This window comes from Caloenas nicobarica, chromosome 1 (genome assembly GCF_036013445.1).
Source record: "Caloenas nicobarica isolate bCalNic1 chromosome 1, bCalNic1.hap1, whole genome shotgun sequence".
Lineage (NCBI taxonomy): Eukaryota > Metazoa > Chordata > Aves > Columbiformes > Columbidae > Caloenas > Caloenas nicobarica.
This window is the reverse complement of record NC_088245.1, coordinates 112,760,994-112,783,451: the sequence shown is the minus strand read 5'-3', so window position 1 is coordinate 112,783,451 and position 22,458 is coordinate 112,760,994. Positions and strand designations below refer to the sequence as shown.

At 38.2% G+C, this 22,458-nt stretch overlaps 1 protein-coding gene across 1 annotated transcript in view; it reads right to left on the bottom strand.

Moving 5' to 3' along the window:
• Positions 1 to 385: 385 nt before the first annotated feature.
• IL1RAPL1 (interleukin 1 receptor accessory protein like 1) overlaps positions 386 to 22,458 on the bottom strand; it is a 736,319-nt gene continuing 714,246 nt past the window's right edge. The window contains exons 10-12 of the mRNA XM_065652835.1: positions 16,373 to 16,516; positions 2,313 to 2,483; positions 386 to 1,104 (exon numbers count right to left, since the gene is read on the bottom strand). Coding sequence (XP_065508907.1) covers positions 386 to 1,104; positions 2,313 to 2,483; positions 16,373 to 16,516 — 1,034 coding nt within the window. The remainder of the gene's footprint in view (positions 1,105 to 2,312; positions 2,484 to 16,372; positions 16,517 to 22,458) is intronic.

Here is a 22,458-nt window from a genome sequence, read left to right as displayed (position 1 = left end):
ATGGTGCTTCTGATATCAACATAGCTTTGTCCAAGCATTTCCAAGAGAGGTTAAAAACAAACAAACAAAAAGTCTAAAACTATACTAATGAAGCAAAAAAGTTTCCTATCTATACAGCAGTCTCTTCATTTAAAAAAATGTAAATATACAAATTCCAATGACATATAAAACAAAGTTGAAAATGTGAATGGGAAGAGACATGGGTAAAACAGGAAGACTGATGCTACAAAGAAATTGCAAAAACCATATGTACAAGACCCTGTTTTTCCTCGTATGTTATCAATTGTAATGCATGTTTAACAGCAGCAGTCGAGGATGTAGTTCCAGGCACCGGACTGCAGACTCAGCTCCTACTCAAGGGGGTTGACAGCCCCTTGCATTTTGGTCACCAGATGACACTAGATATACTGGTCTCCCGTGGCAAGAGGGGCAGTATCGCACTGTTTGTGTGAGCTTCTTCTGGATTCTGCTCCCTGTTAGTTTTTGTCTGCGGCCGCTGCCCGTTTATAAGTGTCATAGGGATGTTGCAGTAGGTATGCTGGTTACCTATTGAGGTAAGCGGCAGGGTGCCGGTAGGAGGTACGTCATATTCATAGCTTCGATAATAGTGTTTCTGGCGCATCTGTGAATGATATGTGTTATGAAAGGTGGAGCGCAGGTCTGGATGGGCAGTAGCAAGAGCAGTGGATGTGGCAGCAGCCATGGAAATTGCGGAGACTGTCTGCAGTTCCCCAAAGGGCCCCTGCTCACTGACATCTAAAACCTGCTCGTGTGTGATGGGTTCAATCCTCTTAAAAGGCATTTCGTACTGTAAACGTTTCCAGAACTTGGAATTCAACTTGTTGCATTTTGGTCCGTGCCATTTAATGACAGTGAGGAGCTTAATGGTGTGTTTTAGGGCCTCGACCTCCTGGTAGTTCATAACTCCTCGTAGTTCACTGCATTCAATCAGTATCACTTTGATTTCACCTGTGACTAACATGTTTCGAAGCCTCGTCTCCAGTTCAAAGATGCTCCAGCCTCTTCTTACCACATAATTTGGAGTCATGACGATGATCAGTCGCTTGCTTTGGTCTACACATCTTGCCACGTCTTCAATATAGGCTACAAAATAAGACAATTGCTCAAAAACCAATCTAAGAAAACACTCTGCTCCCATAGACTGGAGAGAAACAACAGAGGCAAATCCCTGCTCCCAGAAGAGCTCACTGAAATATTCAAAAATATAATTTGCAAATATGCCAGGTTGGCTTCTCAGGACATGGTCCTGAGCAACCTGCTGTCGGTGGCCCTGCTTGAGCAGGGGAGCTGGACAAGATGACCTCCAGAGGTCCCTTCCAACCTCAACCAGTTTGTGATCCTGAGAAACATCAACTCCTGCATGCACTATGGATTGCGAGTGTTTGCGCATGAGCTGGGGTTTTATATCATTACCTATATCTTTCTTGGAACAAGTGTGTTCATCATAATTTTTTCCTTTAAAAAGGCAAAGTTAGCCAGGTAGGCAACAGAGCAACTGCTATGTGCTTCAGGACCTTAGTCTCAAACCCAAATGATACTCTGTAGTAGTGTGTATTTTAGGCTTAGATTCTAATTTTCCTTTCACGCCCCCACCACACACATTCACAAAAACAGTGTAGTCTCCTGCAAATTAACGTGTCATTTGCTGTAGACTTAAAAAATACCCATGTGATTGTTTGATGTTGTGCTTTGCCTATACCAAGCATCCTGTCTTATCTTTAGTAAAAGATATTGATCTTAGTAGCTGTCTATATGGTTGCACTGAAATTATGAAGAACACTACAGCAACTTAAAAAAAATTACTACATGCACATTGGAATATGTGAAAGAAACACAAAAAATATCTACTTGTACCATCTGGAATCAATTCTAATTTTCAGTCTCTGAGAGTGATCCAGTGCCTCCACTACACATTTATCTGCAGTGGACACTAACAAAATTCACTGCTTTGCTCTGCCGTTGATGTTATTACTCAACCTTTGCCTTAGTCCAAACACTTTTTCCTTCCTGTCTGAATTTCTGTAATGAATGCTTAGAATCATGGATATCTTTCCAGGCAAACAGAAAACAAAGACCTCTGTTTCACCTTCAGTAATATAATTACTAAATGTAATCCTCTCATCTGGGAAATACACAACAAGTATGTTTGGTGGCTTGTCTTCACCATTCTCTAAGATGAGGGAGGAAAGATGACATTCTGAAGGAGTAGATATTGAAACAATACTAAACCAATCACTGCAACCACTGCATTAGCTGTATAGGAAACACGCAAGAATAAAGACATGACTTACTTCCTGTGGGAATCAAATCTCTGTCTGGTATGAACAACTTGTATCCATAATGCTTTTCAAGCATATCTGGTAGGATCTCAAGAGCAAATCTTTCTTCTTCTCCAGTTTCTTGATTCCACTGGTCAGGATCCACTTTGGTATAAGATAGATATGCATCATAGTCTTTGTTGTCTGAGGAAAGAGAGGAAGAAAGTAAGTTAGTTTGTTCATTATTCTTGCAGATTTCCTAGATAATTCCCCAGGAATTATTTCTGGGACAATTTCCCACAAATAGGAAACTGTTCAGATAAAATGACAAGCTTTCACCCAATCTCCAGATATGTTGACCTTTCCTGTTTTGCCTGGTAGAGGCAGAATTTATTTATTTATTTACACAGATGCAAGAGAGAAGAGATCCATATCCATAGATTAAATCAGTTTGTGCATAAACATTTGTGTGAGGCTCCATATGAAGGAAATCCAGTTGGTTGTGGGGTGATAGCTTGTGAGTACAAAAGAAAAAAATCACTGAAAATAATTTGAATTCTTCTCTAGCTTGCCAATGTGCAATTGTCTCTGTTGCATAGTAAAAACATTTCAGTATTGCCAGATTTTTACTATAAATTTAAGGCCCAGGGCTGAAATGTACTAATATGTGTAGCTTTAGTTGTAAAACTCATTGGCTTTCCAGGTCTGAAATTATTGCCCAACTTAAATCTTTGCAGCATCAGCTCCTGATAATGCAGTTTAAATCCCTTTAATTCTGTCTGTTTAAATTTGCAAATTTAATGTTGCACTGATGTACATTTTGTTACTTAACAGTGTGTTATTTCATTTAAGTCTGAGAAATAAATGTGCCTCTTTCTTAAATGTGCTTGGTGTGCCTACTTGAAAGACTGAATCGAAAGAGCCATCATTAATTTTCATTAGGAGGTCAATAACGGCAAGTGCTCAGGAACTAATTCAGTGGAACAAGTGGTCACGTTTTGACTTTTGTTGTGAAGAAAGCAGAAGAAAATCAATGGTAAGAGTAATGAAATGTTAACATCCTTCTAACTCTCTCAACAACATTACGCACAGACTATCAAGAATACCAATTGCTTGTAAAAGACACCTGATTGAATACTTGACTGTGTGTCATAAGTAACGTTATATTCAGTCAATGCTGACTTTTGTTATTTACCAAGCCACTCCTTTCCTCATTTTACACCTTTTTGTACTCTGGTAGCATTATTTAGAAATGTCTGCCAAATGCAGGATGGGTACAAAGAGTATAAATGAAATCAGTGAAACGGTACTAATGCTGAGCAGTTCACTCTTCCTTCTGAGGAATCACACATACTGTGTTCATTAACATTTGCAGATGACAAAATTAAAATTGCTTAAACTGTAACTACTTTCAAACTTCCCAAATCCCTGAAATGCCTGTGTGCTCCTTCTTTCCCCTGCACACTTTTTGTATGATATTAGCTATTAGATTGTTATATCCACAGTAAACAAAACAAGCAAACAAAACCACCACCACCACCACCAAAGAAAAACAAGAAAAAGAGAAGCACTGCCTTCTGTGGTTCACTCTTTCCATTATTTTTATTTGCAGTGTTTGTGAAACCATGATCCTCAATGACAGACAAGCACCTAATGACTTTGACAATGCTGTGAAACAACACCGAATGGGCCATGTATAAGGCTGAAGGAGATTACAAAGAAGATTTTTGTTTCTGCAGTAGGACAGTGTTAACCCAGAAACTGAGTTAACACACAAAAAGGTAAGAAATATGGAGAGATTCCAACAAAATCATGATGTGGTAATGCCATTTCCTGTTGTCACCTTAGTAGTGGTCATAACCACAGTACATGCTCAAGATCAGTGTTGCTCTGTTGAAAGTCTTTGAGCAGAGATGAGAATGTATCATTTCTCAAAGGGATAAATAATAAGAAATAATGCAGTATTCAAACTGCTTTAAAGGCTCAGGACATTGCTAAGACGGTTTTCACATTCTTACTTAGAGGGAAAATTATTAATGCTATGTTGCTGTTTTCTTGCATATGTAAATCTCACACTAATGCATTTATTTCGAATACACATTTTTCATACCATGGAGGCTCCAGCATTTCCACTGACTACAGTTGCATTATCCTGCAAGGGACATTTCTTTCCACCCTAGTTCCCTAGTTTAACAGCATTTGAAGGGCAAAGAATGACCAGGTTCTAGGGTATGTCTACACAGGTGCGTTCAATTTATTCAAACTCCAGTCCAGCAAGATGCATAGTATGGTTTGGGAAACTGTTAGGTGCATTAACACAGTGGTTTCCCTGAGTTACTTTACTCTCCATCTGTCAGGGGTTTTTTGACATTATTTGATGAAAAGTAAAAAGTTCAGTTTACAGCAGAATTACCTGATGTGGTAATTTTGTTGTCTGATGGGCTGACATACTGGCATGAGTAGACAATTTGCAAAATGTGAAATGCCTGAGATACACAAGGCATGATCACCTGTGCCTTTGTTTTACTTCTGTGCTATTTATGTATTAGCCTGATTTTAGTTAATTAAAATTATTTGGGTTACATTGCCAACTCTGTGAAATGTTTTAAGAGCTACAGCAGGCAGATAGCTACGCAGCCCTCAGAAGCTATCTTTTCTGCTATATGATCAAAGAGCTATGGCATTATTTACTGTTTTCTCTAATGTTTATGGATAGTCAAAAAATGTAGAATTTCAGTTGTACTGAAAAACAGGAGAACTCAGGAAAGTGTTGAAATCTCCCATCTCAAGAAAAGTATTTAAACACACAGTAGGTAGCATCTCTGCCTGTGGTTCTTCTCAGTTAAATGGTCCCACCTACTTCCACTTGTTATGGGTGGGACTGATGCCTATATTCTAAGGAATATTTCTGATGTTAATTAGTGTTTTCTAACGTGCTGCTGTCCCAACAGTCTGAGAGGGAGAGATGGGAGCCTGCAGACATCCAGATCTTACAGCTGAGTCAAGCTCTGGGAGCAGGGTCCACATCTTGCCAGACTTTTGGCCATGTCACATGGAAGCAGGAGGTCCTCAGCTTTGCTCTCAAGCCCTTTTCCCTCAGGCTGTTTTCCATGTAAGCCTTCCTTTGAGTTACACATCAGGAGTCCCCAGACTCCCAGCCAACATGTAGAAAGTCCATCACAGCTTTGTGTTCTCTTGACCATTCACTGGAACAGGTATTTTACTCATGAAAATATTTGGTGTCAGCACATCTGCCTTTTAAAAGAAAAAAACCATTTCACTAGAAAATTTCTGATCTGCTCCTAATCACAAATCAAGTCATAAAGTACTTGATATTACAACTTATTATATAGTACGATTATTACAGATTTGGCTATGCAATAAGTTCAGATACTGGCTGGATCTAATATTCAGTGTCAGAAAAAATGGGCAAAAATCCAAATTCAAAACAAACAAAGCTGGTGGCAAACTAAGCTTTCCTTTAAAATGAGAATTTCCTCATTTCCCTTTAGCAGCAAACAATTAAGTCTTCTAACCAAGGATCCTCGGAATGCAAATGTGATTGATTGTTGCTTGCACTTTGGTTTAGATACAAATTATGGCATTTCAAAGATTTGTTTTTTTCAGGCTCCTGTGCATTAGCAATAAACTTGAATATAGTTACTCACTATCTGTTTCCTCCCACACTTAGGAAGAAAAATACCTGCTAATAACCAAAGGAAAGGATGTTGATCATTTAATCTGAAACTTTTTTCTTTCCAATGCAGATTTAAAGCAACTATCTACATATACTTTTGTATCTGAAAACGCTCTTATTCCCTTAACCATTTCAGGGTTCTTTTTTTAGACACATATCAGAATTAGTTCATCTTGCATTGCCTGCAGGTACATTGCAGAGCTTTATTACATAACGGCTGTCCTTTAACTTCAGGAACACATTTGAGTGTGACATACAATACCAAGCAATAGTAATACTTTGAAACATTTTGGTGTAAATGGGAAGAAGTGTCGGTTTCTTTTTCCCATACTCTGTGAATGGAGAAGTAATCCTCTCCAGTTATGTGGTTTGTAGCTGCTTTCTGCTGCCTATAGGTAGCACATGACTAGGATGGGGCTCTTCAAGTCAACAGGCTTCATTTCTGTGAAGTTTTGTTGCATCCATTAATTGAAAATACTGATACAAAACCTAAAGCAGACGTTGCAGGACCAAATTCAACCAGATTTGATGAAAAAAAAAAATCTTTGTTATTGTACTGTAGACAACCATGCAAGCATGTGGAAGCTCTGGATTAGTTCATCACAATGGGATCAGTTACAGCCTGTGCTCATGATATCGGGCATTCAGTCCACAAATGTTTCAGTCAGCCCAAAACCACTGGTACTTCAAGACTCTGGTTAAAACAGACCATGAGGTACAAACTTTGCCGTATCATATCAACCATCCTATAGAGTTGAAAATGAGGACACTGAGTAATGGTCACTGACCTGTGCTCAGCTACAGGTCTGACAAATTTTTTTTATTGATCTTAGGGCTAAACACTGAGGTTGAAATCCCAGCTTAGTTGATAACACATGGAAACATTACTTCATTTAACGGCCCAGGATTTTAGCTAAAACACTTGATGCATAATTGCAACATGCATTCTTTAATGCTGCCCATTCTTTTCAGTACTCACCCAAACATCAAACGTGTTATTCCATGTAACTTTCTACAGAGTTAATCCAGCACAAATGATATAAACTTCTAGGAGATGAAGTTGCAAATGCTGCTTGTTATTCCAGGGATGTACTAAGCAGCAGTCACTTAAAGGTGCAATGTAAGCAGAAAATGAAACCAAGACTCTATATGCATCTACTTGGTCACATCCAAATAGGATCTTTGACTAAGTAAATTGCAATCAGACATCTAAGAACTCATCTGTAGGCATGCTCTTTTAAAACCTACACATGAAAAAATGGTAAGCTGGTGCCTATAGAAAGATAAAAAAATCCTCCTCTACAAGGACCTGCAAACAGATTCAGCTTTGCATTTCTATTAGCATTTATTTGTGCACGTTTTCTAATTATTTCCATGTTGCACTTCAAGAAGCCAGCAGTTTGGGTCTTTGGGGGTTTATTAAACCTTAAACATTTCAGATATTTCTGCCAATGGGGGACAGAAGTATATATATGGATGAGAAATTAAAACAAAAAAAACCCCTTCATAGTGTCTTTTTTTTCTTATCAGTCATATTTGAGCAGATGACAAACTGTTTTTCAGCTGGCATGATACATTTTAGCACAAGACAGATTAATAGGTCAAATAAAGAGAAATCCCATAATGCTGTATTTCATAGTGGATCAGAAGATCTTCTATGTCTATATGAATAGTGTTCATCACCCTTAATGTAATGAAAAATGTAATTTAAATGTTTAGCTGACTAAAACCACCAAATCATTATAAGTCTTTCAAAATGCTTACACTTTTTATCACACTATTTACTGTTGTTTATGAAGTTCACCTTAACATTTTATTTTGTTTTTAAATGTCAAGCTTTTTCTATGGCAAAGTATATGTTAAGTATAGCATTGCTAATGGCAGTTCATATCCTTCTGCAGAATGGGTAACAGCGAATTGGAGGGAGGTTTTGTAAACGCAACATCAAGGAAGAGGTTAAAGAAATGTTATCAATTCTAGACAGTTTCTGGAGTATTCTCAGCACACCACAGACCAGGAAAAAAAAAAAAAAAAGGTTCTTTGAACCTAGTAGACATATTTATAAAAATATTAAAGCAATGGGCATACAGTTTTTTTCTCTTCCCACCTATTTTTTTTTTCCACATTAATCCATATTACATTTTGGGAGTCTAAAGAACATGAAACATTAAAAGAAATACCAATTTTATAGTTGTTTTTATAGGAACATTTATGAAAACCCCAAGATATCAATGCCACATTTGACATTTCTTGAAAATTAGGAGTGATTCCTGACAGATAAAAATTCAGCCACAAAATAATACAATGACATTATTTCAATTGTAAAATAAAGTCTGTCTGTAAGCTATATTTTTCCTTGTTTTCTATAATTACAGCTAAAATTTGTCATTTATAGATACAAAAGATAGAATATTACTTATTTTAACTTAATACCCTATTATTACAGTTATTTTTTTTCTCTTATATTTACTCTGATCTTGTATTCCTAACTAAATGAAGAGTGCATCTCAAATGTTTCTCAGACATTTGTGTTAACATGGAAGTTTAAATGTATTGCTATGACTGAAGACATTCTATTTGCAATACAAAAAACTGATGAAGCATTAATTTTAGAAGTTGCTCTTGACAGATATGAAAACTCAGAAGCCCTTATAAGAGTCTCAGAATATTAAAAAAATATGAAAATTAAAAGATAGTTATAGAAATTATTCTTTTGGTTGCTATGAATTATGTGCAGGTCAAACACCAAACTAAGACAAAAAGTATTATTAGTAAATATTGAAAGACTGAATGCTAACTACCTAGCTGGAAACAGCATAGTGTACTAATTATCTATGAAAGACTGGAAGAAACTAGCTACTATTTAAAAAGGAGAAAGTAGGAAAAGACAATAATAGTGTCATGTAAACTGTGAAAATGGAGATAATATATCTTTATTCTATACTAAAGAAAAATCTTAAATAAAAAAGTATCAAGAATTGATGCTCTCGTTATGGTCCTAATTTAACAAAGCAACTAGTTAAACGTTTAATACATGTTTAATTTTATGTATATTCCTTAGTTCTGCTGATCTCAGTGACAGTACTTATATTTTATGATTGGGTTAAGTATTTTGAAAACTGGAGATAATACATTCTTGATTTAACCAAAATCAGTGAAAAGTTTAGGAAATCATTATAAATATAAACAAAACTCAATGGAGAAATGTCTTGGAAGGAGGCTTGCAGTCTAAGATTCTTGAAAACAAATGCCAATCCACTGCATCCATCTCACCTACTTCAGTGTTGTTTTTTTTTCCTACTTTATAACTGGACTTTCTAACCTATAGCAACCTTTTAGTTTGGAATCTAAAGATGTTTCTGGTAATAATATCAATTTTCTTAAAACATATATATATATTATATATATAATGCATGTACTTTAGGTGCTATAAAATAGGAAGAAAGAAAAATTAAGGATTTTTTCTTTGAATTAGCGAATTTCAAGGACATGATCTAGTAAATCCCATATTCAGTGGAGACATAAATTGAGATTTTATTGTTTGAAATGCATTTCAGATGTAAATAAATAGCAGAAATGAAAAGAGTTGAGAAGCAATCTCCAAAAATAAAATTATAATTAAATAAGAGGAAAATCCTTTTCTGTAACTGGTAATATTTAGAAAGATGAAAGCTGCATTTTTCTAGAGGTGAGTTTAATAGAATTTGAAATTGATATTCACAGAGTAGGATTTCTTATTTCCACAATTTGCCAATAGCCAGTAAGAATCCATTTGCAGTGGCAAGGCTGCCATTGTAAACTTATGCTGTGGGTCCCCAGGGAAGATTCTGTATTGCAAAGCCACTAACTTCTGGAGTAATTTCAGTTTGCATAGCATAATCATTAACACAAGTGCTTTGGCAGTGCTTAAATCATTGGTAGAAGTTTTATTTGAAAGATAGCAACGAAGTCACACTGAAACATTAAAAAATCTCGAAGTGTTGTCTTTCATTGCTGCATAAGAGGTTTACTGGGATGAAACCCAGGAAACCACTAAGAAGTATATCTTAGCTGCTCTTTTCTTGTACAGTTAATAAGATATTATCTGGACAATCCCATAGGTCTGTCCATGAACCCTGCTAGTGTTTTGCAGCTAAATAATAGTAAGGACAAAAATCATGATTACCTAAGGACTCCCAAGTGCAACAGAGACATCAAGGCAGAAACTATTTCATCAATCTCCTAATTCGAGCATTGATTTTCTTTCCTTCCCCTTGGCAAGCAGTAGAAACTCATCTCTTAAGGAAGTGCAACGAGCACAGCCAAGAAACAGCCACTGTAGATGTCATATATCAAACCTAAGATTTCCTGAATTTAGAGGACTCAGCAGTGACAAATTTTGTCACACACTTTGTTTTGTTCCAGAAATGTGAAAAAAACGAATAAACCAAACCAAAACAAAAAGCAGCAACCTGCAAAACTGAAAGTGAAACACAGAGGAGCTCTGCAGCCCTGTCTCCCAGGTGTCCATATGGGCTGCATCCTGGATACACAGAGGTTACGTATTCCCTCAATTCACCCAGGTTTCCGTGTCAAGAAAAGTTGAGAATAAGGAGAATAAGGAGAATAAGGTGAAGGACTGCAATGGACACCACAGTAAGCTCCTGTCCAACATTGCAGAAGCAGTTGATGGGACCTAGAGGCACCAAAGGTCCTTGTAAATATCAACACATCAGCTGCCAAGCAAAGCTGTCACTTGCAAGTTATCAGCTGCCTACAGTGGTGTGTGTGTTCTGTTTTGTTTTTCTTCAGCCTAAAGCTTGATTCTCATCAGCCTAGCTGTGAGAAAGGATATGTATATTTTATTAAAAAACTGCACTTATAGCACATTTGTTCAGACTTTAATTGCTATTTTTTTTATTCTTAGCAATTTTAATGTCAACCTCTCAATGTAAACTTTCTTCTCTCTTTTATGATAGTGTTCAGCCTTTGCTGATTAATTCCTTCATATAAAAACTTGTAGCAATGTAAATGGTTACTAATGTACCTAGAAAGGGGCTGGTGCTTGCAGATGGTTTCTACAGCTAACTATACCAAATGCTCTTTTCTCTGAAACTGGAATCTGGAATATAAAGTCATATGCAAGTTCATGATTTTAAGTAATTTTTGCCTATCTGACCATGTCCAGTGGTTTTCAGACTTGTGCTCTGTAGACTTCTGGATTTATTCTTGTTACACCTTAAAGCTGGCATACAGACATCTGTGCATGCTCTGGAAACTCTCAGGTCTTGAAATTGCAAGAAAAAGTTGAAAATAGCTGTTTTGGTGACTTTGAGCCTCCTGGTCACCTTCAGGCAGCATCATAAATGGTGCTGCTTAGAGACGTGGTCTAACTTCCCTCTCCACCCTGGCTGCATGTGTGTCTGGGGGCTGATCCTTGCACGATTTGATGAGCAGGAGCAATCTCGTGAAGCAGAAAGTTGTCCCAGGTAAAATCTAGGCTAAATTTCAATAGGTATAAGCTGGAAGTCAGCTCTTATGTAGGCAAAGAGCAGATTTCTCTGCAGTGGTAATATCTCTTCTGATACAAATAGCCTTTTAAAATTGCAGAATGCAAGGTAGAAAGAAGTCAGGGCACATGTTGATTGCAGATACTTGTAAATGTTTATTGCATTTTTATTCTTGTCTGTTAGTTAAAGCATGTTACTTAGTTTGTTCATCAAGTATTTTAACAACTGGGAAAGGCAGCAAGAGAAGATTCCTGAAAAATAAAAATACATAAACAGTAACTGCTAAAACACTCCTGAGAGGAAGAATGTGATATAAAATCTCTTATACTGGAGCTCAATGTGCAGCAAAACAGAAGAAATCATCACTTCTCAAGTGGCTTTCACTAACAATGTATTAGTCCTTACAGTGCACTTTATGGACTAGGCTTTTTAAAATAAGTTTTATATCTAGAGCTGCAAAGCTAAAAAGGTTGCCTGAGACTTAACAATGATCATCCCTCAGAAGTTTCCAGAGAAGTGTCTATTTCTGAATTTTTTTTGTGTTCAGAATAATACCAGGCATTTTTTTGTTTGCATATCACTACAACATATCATCTGCATCATGCGTGTAAACTGAAATTCTCCAATCAAACAGATTTGGGAGATTCTGACCACCTAATAGCTAGGGATCAGTTCTATCTCTGAGACTCAAGGTAATGCCAAACACTTGCAGGTGAGAAAGCTCCTGCTTTGCCATGGATAGGAGTGTTTTTCTTGCCCCTGTGCTCCAGCTCTTAGGGAAATATCAGACCTTCACACTGAGGTCCTCTGGCTAAACGATGGCACGTCACGTTGCTCCACACCGAAGGACACAACACAGTGTCCATCATGCAGTCCCACCATGTGGAGTCAGGTCCCAGGCTGCTGGAAAGCATGGGCACAGAGGGGGAAGAAAAGTGGTAAAATGTGGGCTGGATTTGATTATGTTCCCATTTAGTAGGAAAGGTGAGGAATTAACCATGGTAACAAAAAAGGGGACTTCGATGTCCTTTCCCAGGAGACAATAAAGGCAAGACTGAGCTGAAGTGTTTGCAGGAGAGAGGAAAAAACAAAAGAGTCTAGTCCTTAGGATGGGAGAGAAGATGGGAAACTCAAAGCTGCCAGGTAGAGAAATGAGGAACTGTGATCACTTGCTTAATCTACAGTACTCTTACAGAAAGTAATAAGTTGCATTAGCTGTAAGAGTTAAATACTCTTTTTTCAAATATTTCCCACAATTTACCCATGCCTCCCACAGAAATGTGTATCTGTTAGCCTGAGAAAAACTGATGTGTCTAAGGCCTGGAAAGGAAAGCGGAATTGTGATGAGATTTGACATCCCGAAGGGCTTGTTCTCTGATCAGGGAAGAAATGATGCATTGCATTTTAAAAGAGATTTTCAACTGAAAATTTTAATTGGATCTCACTTTTAAAGTGTTTCAAATCCTCTCTGGGTACAATATAGTGCACATTAAAAAAGCCTGTGATATTTTGATGTTTGCTTATCTACATGCTGTCCTGAGGTTTGACAGAACATAGTGTAAATTATGAATAGCATGTGGGTGCTCTGCTGTTGCACTGCAGGAGATGCAGTTAGAAGAAGATTTTAGAGTTCAGCATTTTGTGTCTGTGAGGAACAAACTAAACCAAAGCAGAGGATATGAATGTATGCCTGCAATTTATTTCTGTGCAAGCTGTGGCTTGGTCTTCTGTGGGACATTTTCTCTCTGTCTTCTTGCTTTTGCAAGAGTGTAAGTGAAAAAAACAGAGTAAAAAGTTCAGCTGTAGTTAACTTTATTGGCACAATGGGTTTTATCCATGTTATTAGTATATTGGATATAGTAGAAGCTACAGGTTTCCATTAGGAATCTGCAAGTAGTATTTTTCTTCTTGTATTACTGTGGTTAAGTACCCAAGCTATCAGTGTTTGCATTGATCATCCAAGGAGAATCCATGCTTTATCTTCTTTAACAGTCACCTTTGCTCAGAAGGATAAGGTGAATATTGCTGGATACTGGTTTTCCTCCTTTTGAATCCCAGAACAGTATCCTTCAGAGATCACTTTTTTGTTGTTTAAAATGTGTGATTAAAGTAATGTTGTTCCCACATGACTAATGTTTGAGATGGGAGGAGAGAGAAGCAAGTGTGTCACACCTGGTAAAGTATGCAAATGAATTGGAATGATTTGAGATAACAATAAATGACAGCTGCAAAAGTAAAAATTACTGGTATAGAGAGAAAACATCAAATTGCATCTATTTAAACCATTATTCATTAAACTGTCTATTTCTGCATAATATAATACGACTATTATCAAATTCTCACAATTCATGCAAGTAGGCATGCCCATTTAAACTGGAAGATGCTTTGTGGAGAAGAGGGGCCCGAAAAAAAAAGATGTCTGCCAAAATCCTCCCTGACTCACAATCCCTCTGGGCCTCAGTTTTTTCCTCTGAAAATAAATAAAATAACCTGATTTTTTCCCCCACTGAGCTGCTATATTAATGCATCCTTTTTGTAAATCCAGTAGAAGGATAGAAAATGTTCTAATGTTCTTGGGCTTGTTGTTCTGAGCATTTTCTATTTTTAATCCTTGTGCATTTTTAGATGGGAGGTAGAAGTGGGTCATTCCCTACTGATCTTACTATGGAAGTCCTTCCCTTATATAAGGACCTCTAATTCTGCTGCCGCTCTTTTCCCTTGAGGACAGATTTGACCAGTTCTTAGAATAACAGAATAGAATCATAGAATCATTTCAGTTAGAAGAGACCCTCAAGATCATTGAGTCCAACCATAACCTAACTCTAGCACTAAACCATGTCCCTAAGAATCTCATCTATGCTTCGGCTGTCAATCAACATCCCCAGGTCCTTTTCGGCCAGGCAGCTTTCCAGGCACTCTTCCCTGAGCCTGTAGTGCTGCCTGGGGTTATTGTGACCCAAAAGCTGGACTGGGCACTTGGCCTTGTTAAACCTCATCCAACTGGCCTCAGCCCATCAATCCAGAAGGTCCAGATCACTCTGAATGGCTTTCCTATCCTCCAGAAGATCAATGCTCCCAACCCGCTTGGTGTTGTCTGCAAACTTACTGAGCATGCACTCAATCACCTCATCCAGATCATTGATAAAGAGATTAAACAGAACTGCCCCCAGTACTGAGCCCTGGGGAACACCACTCGTGACCGGTCACCAACTGGATTTGTCTCCGTTCACCACAACTCTTTGGGCCCGGCCCTCCAGCCAGCTCTTTATCCATCAAAGAGTATACCCATCCAGGCCATGAGCTGCAGCTTCTCCAGGAGACTGCTGTGGGACAGGGTGTCGAAGGCTTTACTAAAGTCTAAGTATACAACATCCACAGCCTTTCCCTCATCTACTAAGTGGGTCACCTTGTTGTAGAAGTAGATCAGGTTGGTCAAACAGGACCTGCCTTTTATAAGCCCATGCTGACGGGGCCTGATCACTTGGTTGTCTTGTATGTGCCGCATGATGGCACTCAGGATGATCTGCTTCATGACCTTCCCCAGCACTGAAGTCAGCCTGGCAGGCTTGTAACTTCCTGGATTGTCCTTCTGGCCCTTCCTGTAGATGGGCATCATGTTAGCCAACTTCCAGTCAACTGGAACCTTCCCAGTTAGCCAAGATTGCTGACAGCTAATGGAAAGCAGCTTAGTGATCACCTCTGCCAGCTCCCTCAGCACCCTTGGATGTATTCCATCTGGTCCCATAGACCTGTAGCTTTCTAAGTGGTGTAACAGGTCACTTACAATTTGCTCTTGGATTACTGGGGCTTCATTCTGCTCCCCGTCCCTGTCTTCCAGCTCAGGTGGCTGGGTTACTGGGGCAGAACTGGTCTTACTAATAAAGACTTAGGCAAAGAAGGCATTTAGTACCTCAGCCTTTCCCTCATCTTCTGTCACTATGTTTCACCCGCATCGATCAGGGGACGGAGATTCTCTTAGCCCTCCTTTTTTTGCTGATATATTTATAGAATGATTATTATCTTATTTATCGGTAGGCATTTATTTTAATATGTCACAGTGGCTTCTGCCCACAGGCTATTACTTTGAACTGTAAAAAAACTTTTATTAGTATTTCGGTAAAAAAGAAGTTCCTGTTACCAAGACGTAGTAGCACAAAACATCAGGAACTCTGACCTGAGAAACCAAACCTAATTAGTGAGAGCCTGCAGCTCAACCCAGTTTGCTGTTCAACAACAGTTTTGATTAGTAGGACTAAAGGCAAAGAAGACCTTTTCCTTCAGTGCTTAAAAAAGAAGGCAAGAAAGGAAAATGCATGTATACATTTGACACAAGGCAGTGCATACATTGAGGATTACTTTTGTTTAGGGTGTCCTTGAATCACAGAACAAATTTAATGACCAGTAGCTGCTCTCTCAGTGATCAAGTAAATGAACTAAGAAAATTAACTGCTGGGTACATTCCCAAACACTCAGTACAGTTTATTGAAACTGATCAGTTTAAACAAGCGGTAAATTGAGATTCACTTCAACTCTACATATTTGGTGAATACAATTAGGGAAGAGACTCCCCAGCTTATGGAGGAGTGAAGCTGGCTTTCTGTACTGATGGAAAGTGAAAATATTTAATGCATCAGTGTTGGTAATTTAAATTCAGTGTTAGGAAGAAAAATCTAAAAGACATGGGTGTCTTCTGGAACTCCAGAGAGTGGCACATACATCAGGTCAGCAATCACTGCTGCTAACATGCTGCATGAGGAGTGCACATTCAAGTAGTGCCTAATGCAGTGAGAAATAAAAGTTGCAGTTGTCAATGCATCTTGAACTGAAATGAAATTTGGGCCTTGGTGGAGAGAAATAAAAGACGGGCATACTTAGAAAGTAGGAAACATACTAAAAAGCTGTCTTACCTCCATCTAGTTCTTCAGCTCCAAAATTATTCCTGTAGAAGAGCATAATCTCTATCTTGTAACACTTGTAGATAGTCACTAAACAAACAAGCAGCAGCAGAATAGCACCAAGCCCACCAGCAAGCTCAACTGTGTACATCAGCTCTGCAAAGAATTACAAAAGGCAGTAACAATCACATTCCAAACCAGAGATTAGCAGCAGACCTTGCACTTATGTTAAACATTATTAAATATAATAATGAATGATAGGTTATATGTATATTTATTTCATTCTAGGGCCTTTGAAGAAACACCTAATTAATAGATCTTTTATTTATTTAGTAAAATAGTTTTTCTTCTGGTACACCAGGTGAATCGCTCATTTCAAAAGATAACAATTGCTGGGGATATGTGTGTGTATGAGTATGTACATATCTATAAGAGATGTTTGATAACTCCCTTCTCTCTCTTTGCAGACAGATCACAGTTTGCCTTACACAGACAAATGCTGACTTTCTACTTACAATGAAAGCAGAGGTGAATGTTTCTTTTTTGGGGTCTATAATGCAAACGCAGCTCCTCCCTTATTTCACACACAAATGAGTTTCAGTCTACTGGATAAGATTACACTAAGGATTTTTTTTCTTTTCAAAATAAAACTAAAACTAAAACCAAAAACAAATAAGCAAACAAAAACTTGAGAGATGTGAAGACAAATTACCCAAGGAACTCACTCACATCTCAGTTATGTGTTGATATCTTTGACACAGTTTCCCAACGATCTGCAGTTTGTCTTTATTCCCTCCTTTCCCCCAGTGGGGTTCGCTTACGTGCAGTCCCAGCAAACTGATTTGTCCAGTCTGACACTCCCATTCAGATCGTGACCCCCTGGTGTCTCTGCTGTGCTCCACCACTACAAATGCACATGATGGATTGAGATCATCACCATGTAGCTCCATGCCTGAGGACACGGGCTCTGGTCAGATGTGGCCACAACTATCTGCCACCAACAGTATCTTCAGTGAGCACACTTACAGTGCCCAAGGAATATGTCACCATGAACTTTCACCTCCACCAGTCTTAACCATTGCATGCTCAGGGAAGCTCACACAGCTACCCAGCATCTCTTATGTAGTTACTTTTCATTTGCTTATTGACTGAAAACTGGCAATGTCAAAAAAAGAGGGTTGGAGGAAGAAGAGCCTTAGTAACAACGTTCCAATTTGAAGTGAGTAATAGATGGCATATCTTAAGATCACCCATACTTTTCCAATATCACTCTGTTTTCAGAAATGTCAAGAAATCAAATCTTAGACATCCAAGATATACAGTTTGCTTCATAAAAATCTGTGCTGGAGAAAGATCAGTTTCATTTTATTTTCACAGTATCCTCTTCCAGTGGGCAGCTTTCTGAGTGAAACATGATAGTCCTGAGGTAACAATTTTTTTGGGTGTGTGTGGTTATGCAAATGTGTTACTCCAGCACAATACAATTCAATTAGAGAAATAAAAGGTTAGAAGAAGATGTGACAATTCCATTTATTTTGACTGCGTCTACTGAGAATAACACTTTTTTTTATTATTTTGAGGCAATTGTAAGAAAATTTCATTGCTCTCTAGAAGACACTAAAACTCTAATAAAATAAAATAAAAAGGCATTTATATTCCACGTCATTCTCTCCAAAACTGTGCTGGAAACTCCTTTGTGTTAAATATTTTTAAGACCAACATGGTTATTTCAGACTTAGAATCCTTTTCTGGTCCAGAGAGGGGAATGTTATTAAAAACACTCAAAAATAAATTGTTTGCATAAAGAAGTAATACAATATTTTAGAATATAAATGGAAATGGAAATGGAAATGGAAATTACTCGGCACTGTCTCACTATACCTTGTTTATCATTTTGTACTACAGGTGATACAGCTGTTCAATGGTAACTAGAAGAAAGGCTTTAATATTTCAGGTTGCTAGGCACAAAATACTCTATGTGCCTGCTGTTATGACTCACTAAAGGCAAAGAAAAACTTTATAACTGGAAAACAAAGGTTTTTCATAAATTAATGGTTTTGAGATTAAACGGAAAAAATAATTTCTCTCTGTAACTAAGCATGAAATCAGACTAATGCACTGCATCACTTTTGCCATCAGAGTCCCTCTTAGTTACCTTTTTCCCTGTAAAACAACCCAAGATTACACCTATTTTTTTACTTCAGTGAAGTCTATCTGAACAAACATGGAACTGTCCTAAATAAAGCAAGCAAAGCAAACAACAAAATTCTCTAAGTCACCCTGAAATGTACAAGAAATTACCTTTCCATGTAATGCTGCTGAGCCCACCCTGACCACTTATGGGCACGAGGCTAAGGTGGTTCTTTCTTAAACAGATTTGTTTGCAAAGTAAGTTTCATGCTCCACCCATCTAGCACAGCAAGCTGGCGTTTTCCTTCATGCTGGATGTCTATCAGCACGTTTGCTCCCTGTCTTAGGCGCCATTTGTCAGGGCCCAGGGTAGAAGGAGCAGTGATTAGCCCAGCAGGCTGCTGCATCCTTACCCCCAGCCCTGCAGATGCCTGAGCTAACCTAAAAGCACTGGAAGTGGGACAGCCATGACTGCGACACCGCGGAATGTGGGACACATTGGTCTGGGCACATCACCACAGTGAGCAGATTGCCTTCAGGCCTTGCACTAGTGTTTCTGCAGGATGCTAAACCGTGCCCCACGGGGGCACTTGGCTGGCTTTGAGCTGCTGCAGGGGTTTTGCGAACAGTGTTGCCCCGTGAACAGAATTACCCTGCGAACAGTGTTACCCTGTGTTGTGCGGAACTGAAGGTGTGAGGAGCGGAGGCCTCTGCTGTCAGCCCCTCGAGTCACTGAAGCCATTTCACATTTCTGTGCCTCAGGTTTCCCAACGCGAACTGGGGAAGGTGCGTCTGGCTCCTTCGTATGAGGGGTTACTCCTGAAAGGTGGTCTGTGAACGTCAAGAGTGTTGGTGATGTGTACGTCAACGGTGATGTAGTGAGCGTTAAAGCTAAATTAAAGTGTAACAGCAAGGTTAGAGTGTAAGGCTGCTTTCACTATAACAATTTTTTCTGCTTCTTTATTCTGCCTTTTGCATTGTGATTTGAGCACAGTCTCTGCAGCAGGCATTACACTCCCTTTGAAGTCTGATAGTTTTTTTCTGCTGAAATTCAAGTTTTCTGTAGTGGCTACACGCTAAAAAGATTCTATTTCAGCACAGTTCCACATCAGAGGGGAGAGATGGAAAGTGCAAACCTTTTAAAATCTATTTAGCCTCTGTGTTACATTGCTCAAATTACAGGCCTTGCCCTCCTTAAGGAGCTGGGGCTGAATGTAGAAAATAGTAGAGGAAAATTACTCAGCTAACCCTTAGGGGGACAGGCATTCTGTTAAACACAACAAATGAGCAAGTGCCAGGGAGTTAAATCCAGCAACACAGCAATCATTTAGTTACAGGCAATTAACAATAGTCCTCCAGTAGCACAAGAACAGTTCTACTCTAAGGGAAAACACATTGATTACTGCAGCAGTAGTAGATTGGTTTCTGAATAAATAGCTTCAATTTAAAACAAGATTTGTTACAAGTATTTTGACCAATGGCTACATTTTTTTTTCCTTATTGGGAGGCTTTGGCCAAGCAACCAAATGAAAGATACAGCTAATTAAAACAAAGTATGTGTCCTCTCCAAATAACCAGCATGATATACTGGGTAATAAATGCAGTCATTTTATTCTGATCCTATCCTAATTATTAGGCATATTTGTAGGATATATGTTTGATCTTTACTTGGCTTTAATATTTGATAAACTTCCCTTTGCTGTGTCATGCAGGTAGTTCACTTATCGTAGTTGGAGTTGTAACAAGTAAGTAAATAAAAGAGTGCTTTCGAAGATGCATATCTTCTGACTTATAAGACATGCTTCAGGGACTTTCCATTTAATGATCTGCGATAATTTAAAATTAATCTTCTTCCTTTCATTAGTCCACATAGAGCTGAGCTACTAAGAAAAATAATTATATTTCAAACATTCTTTTTTTGTGATTTATAACTCTTCGAGGACATGTGATTTATAGCTGTGTATTCAGTTTCTGAGCCTTTTTCAAAATCCAATTACAGTCTATCTAAGGCTTCAATTTTGCAATCACTTACACGGATTGCTTAACTTCACCGACTATAAGTAATCCCTCTGAAGTCAACAGGACTATTCACAGAGCTTCAGGTTAGCGCATGCATAAATCTTCGCAATTTCATGGCCTAAACTCATTTCCATTCTCTGCATGTCTTGGACAATTTAACTTACAAAGCTAGAAGGTCTGGGTAGAGACAGTTCTCAGTTTGTCAAGATACACATTCATAGACCTTGATTGTTAAGTGAAACATAGAGGTAATTACTATAACTTGGAAAGGGTGTAGTAAGAGACAATACTCACTAAAGCTCTCATGATGACACCTGAGAGAAGGTAAAGAAGGCAGATACTGATAACCAGTGCGAGATTGATGTGTCATAACATGCGGTTTTGGTTATAAGCAGGTGACACAGGAATACTCATATGAGTCTCATTTCAGACACCGTCAGAAAACAGCAGGCAGAATTTAGATTAAGAAGAAAGAAACTCACACAGTTTAAAAATGGAGAAGGATGTGCTTTTGCCTTTTTTTAAATACAGTATTCATTATGGCACGACTGTAACTTTATCTTTCCAAAGTACAGCAAATGGAATCACAGCCTTGTACAGAATCCAAATGCATATAAATATATGTATGTACATAAATCTATTCTCTACTTTTAAATTATTTTTTGTTTGTTTGTTTCAATGTGCCAAACATAATCTGTTTGTGTTTAAGGTACCTAGATGACTTTATGGATACTGTTGTGAATAGTTCCTGCATGGGAACACCGCAGGAATGGCGAGGAGAGTAATTGTAAATACACTCAAGCAACTGCAGCTGGGGTGTAGAAAAACGCATAAATCACAAATAGAACCTCTGTGTTTAGATAACAGGCCTGTGAAAAGAGTAATAATGGCACCTTATCATACATCCTTGAGATTCCTGCAGGCAAAGATCAAAGCAATGTGGTAAACTGCACCTGCGCGAATCCCTCTATACAAGCTGAAATGAGCAGGATCGTTGATCTTCAGCCAGGGCTGAATTCTGCAGCGCCTGCATCTCTCCTTGTGTCACCCCTGTCTGGGAGCTTAAGTGCTGTTTGGGAGATCCCCCGGTAGTGAGGTAACTGAAATAAATATGCTCTTAGCAATTGCATTCGTGGCCTCTGGTTGTTCTTGTGACCTGCCTGCACCAGTTCTCACAATTAATGGTGGATATGGTAGGACAATAATATTTCTGATACCAGCAGAAAGAGATTTGAGATGCTCATTAGCTTAATTAGGAAATAATTTCTTAGCACAAAGTATATGCTTTCTGCCAGCATAGGCCACACATGCCTTCAGATGCCTGCAGAGTTGACTTAAGGTGGTTAAATGAAGTTACAGCTTTTAATATGGTTTTCAATGCAGTAGTTTCATTTTATTTATTAGAACTATTGAGACCTAGTTATCTCTCTTTATTTTTTAGATCAATATATGACATGTATTCCCGATTCATCTATGAAAAAGAACTAGTTGGGTTTGGGACTTTTTGTACATGTATGCAAATACAGGACACGGATCTTGTTAACCTATTTATCGGTATACCAGGCAGCACATCTGAGCCTTGATGATATTGAATTTCTCCGTGCTATTAGAATAGAGATAGCAAATTATTATAATAGATGTATATTCTTGCCAATGACATTTTTATTTCTTCTGAGAAGTGCAGGATACCTGTTCCCAGCAGGAGAATAATTACATTGGCTATCTCCAACAGTATGTCTGCTCAATAGAGGATAAGGTTGAAAATAATATAGATTCTGCAACAATACTGAAGTTTACTACATTTAAATACAGAACACTACATTTTAAAGACAGTTTATACTTCAGGTTGAAGGAAAAAGGTCATTATGATGTTGAATTACATTAATCTCTGGTCAGCTTTCTCAAATAAATGAATTGTGTATGACTTAAAACCTTACTGATTAGGAGAG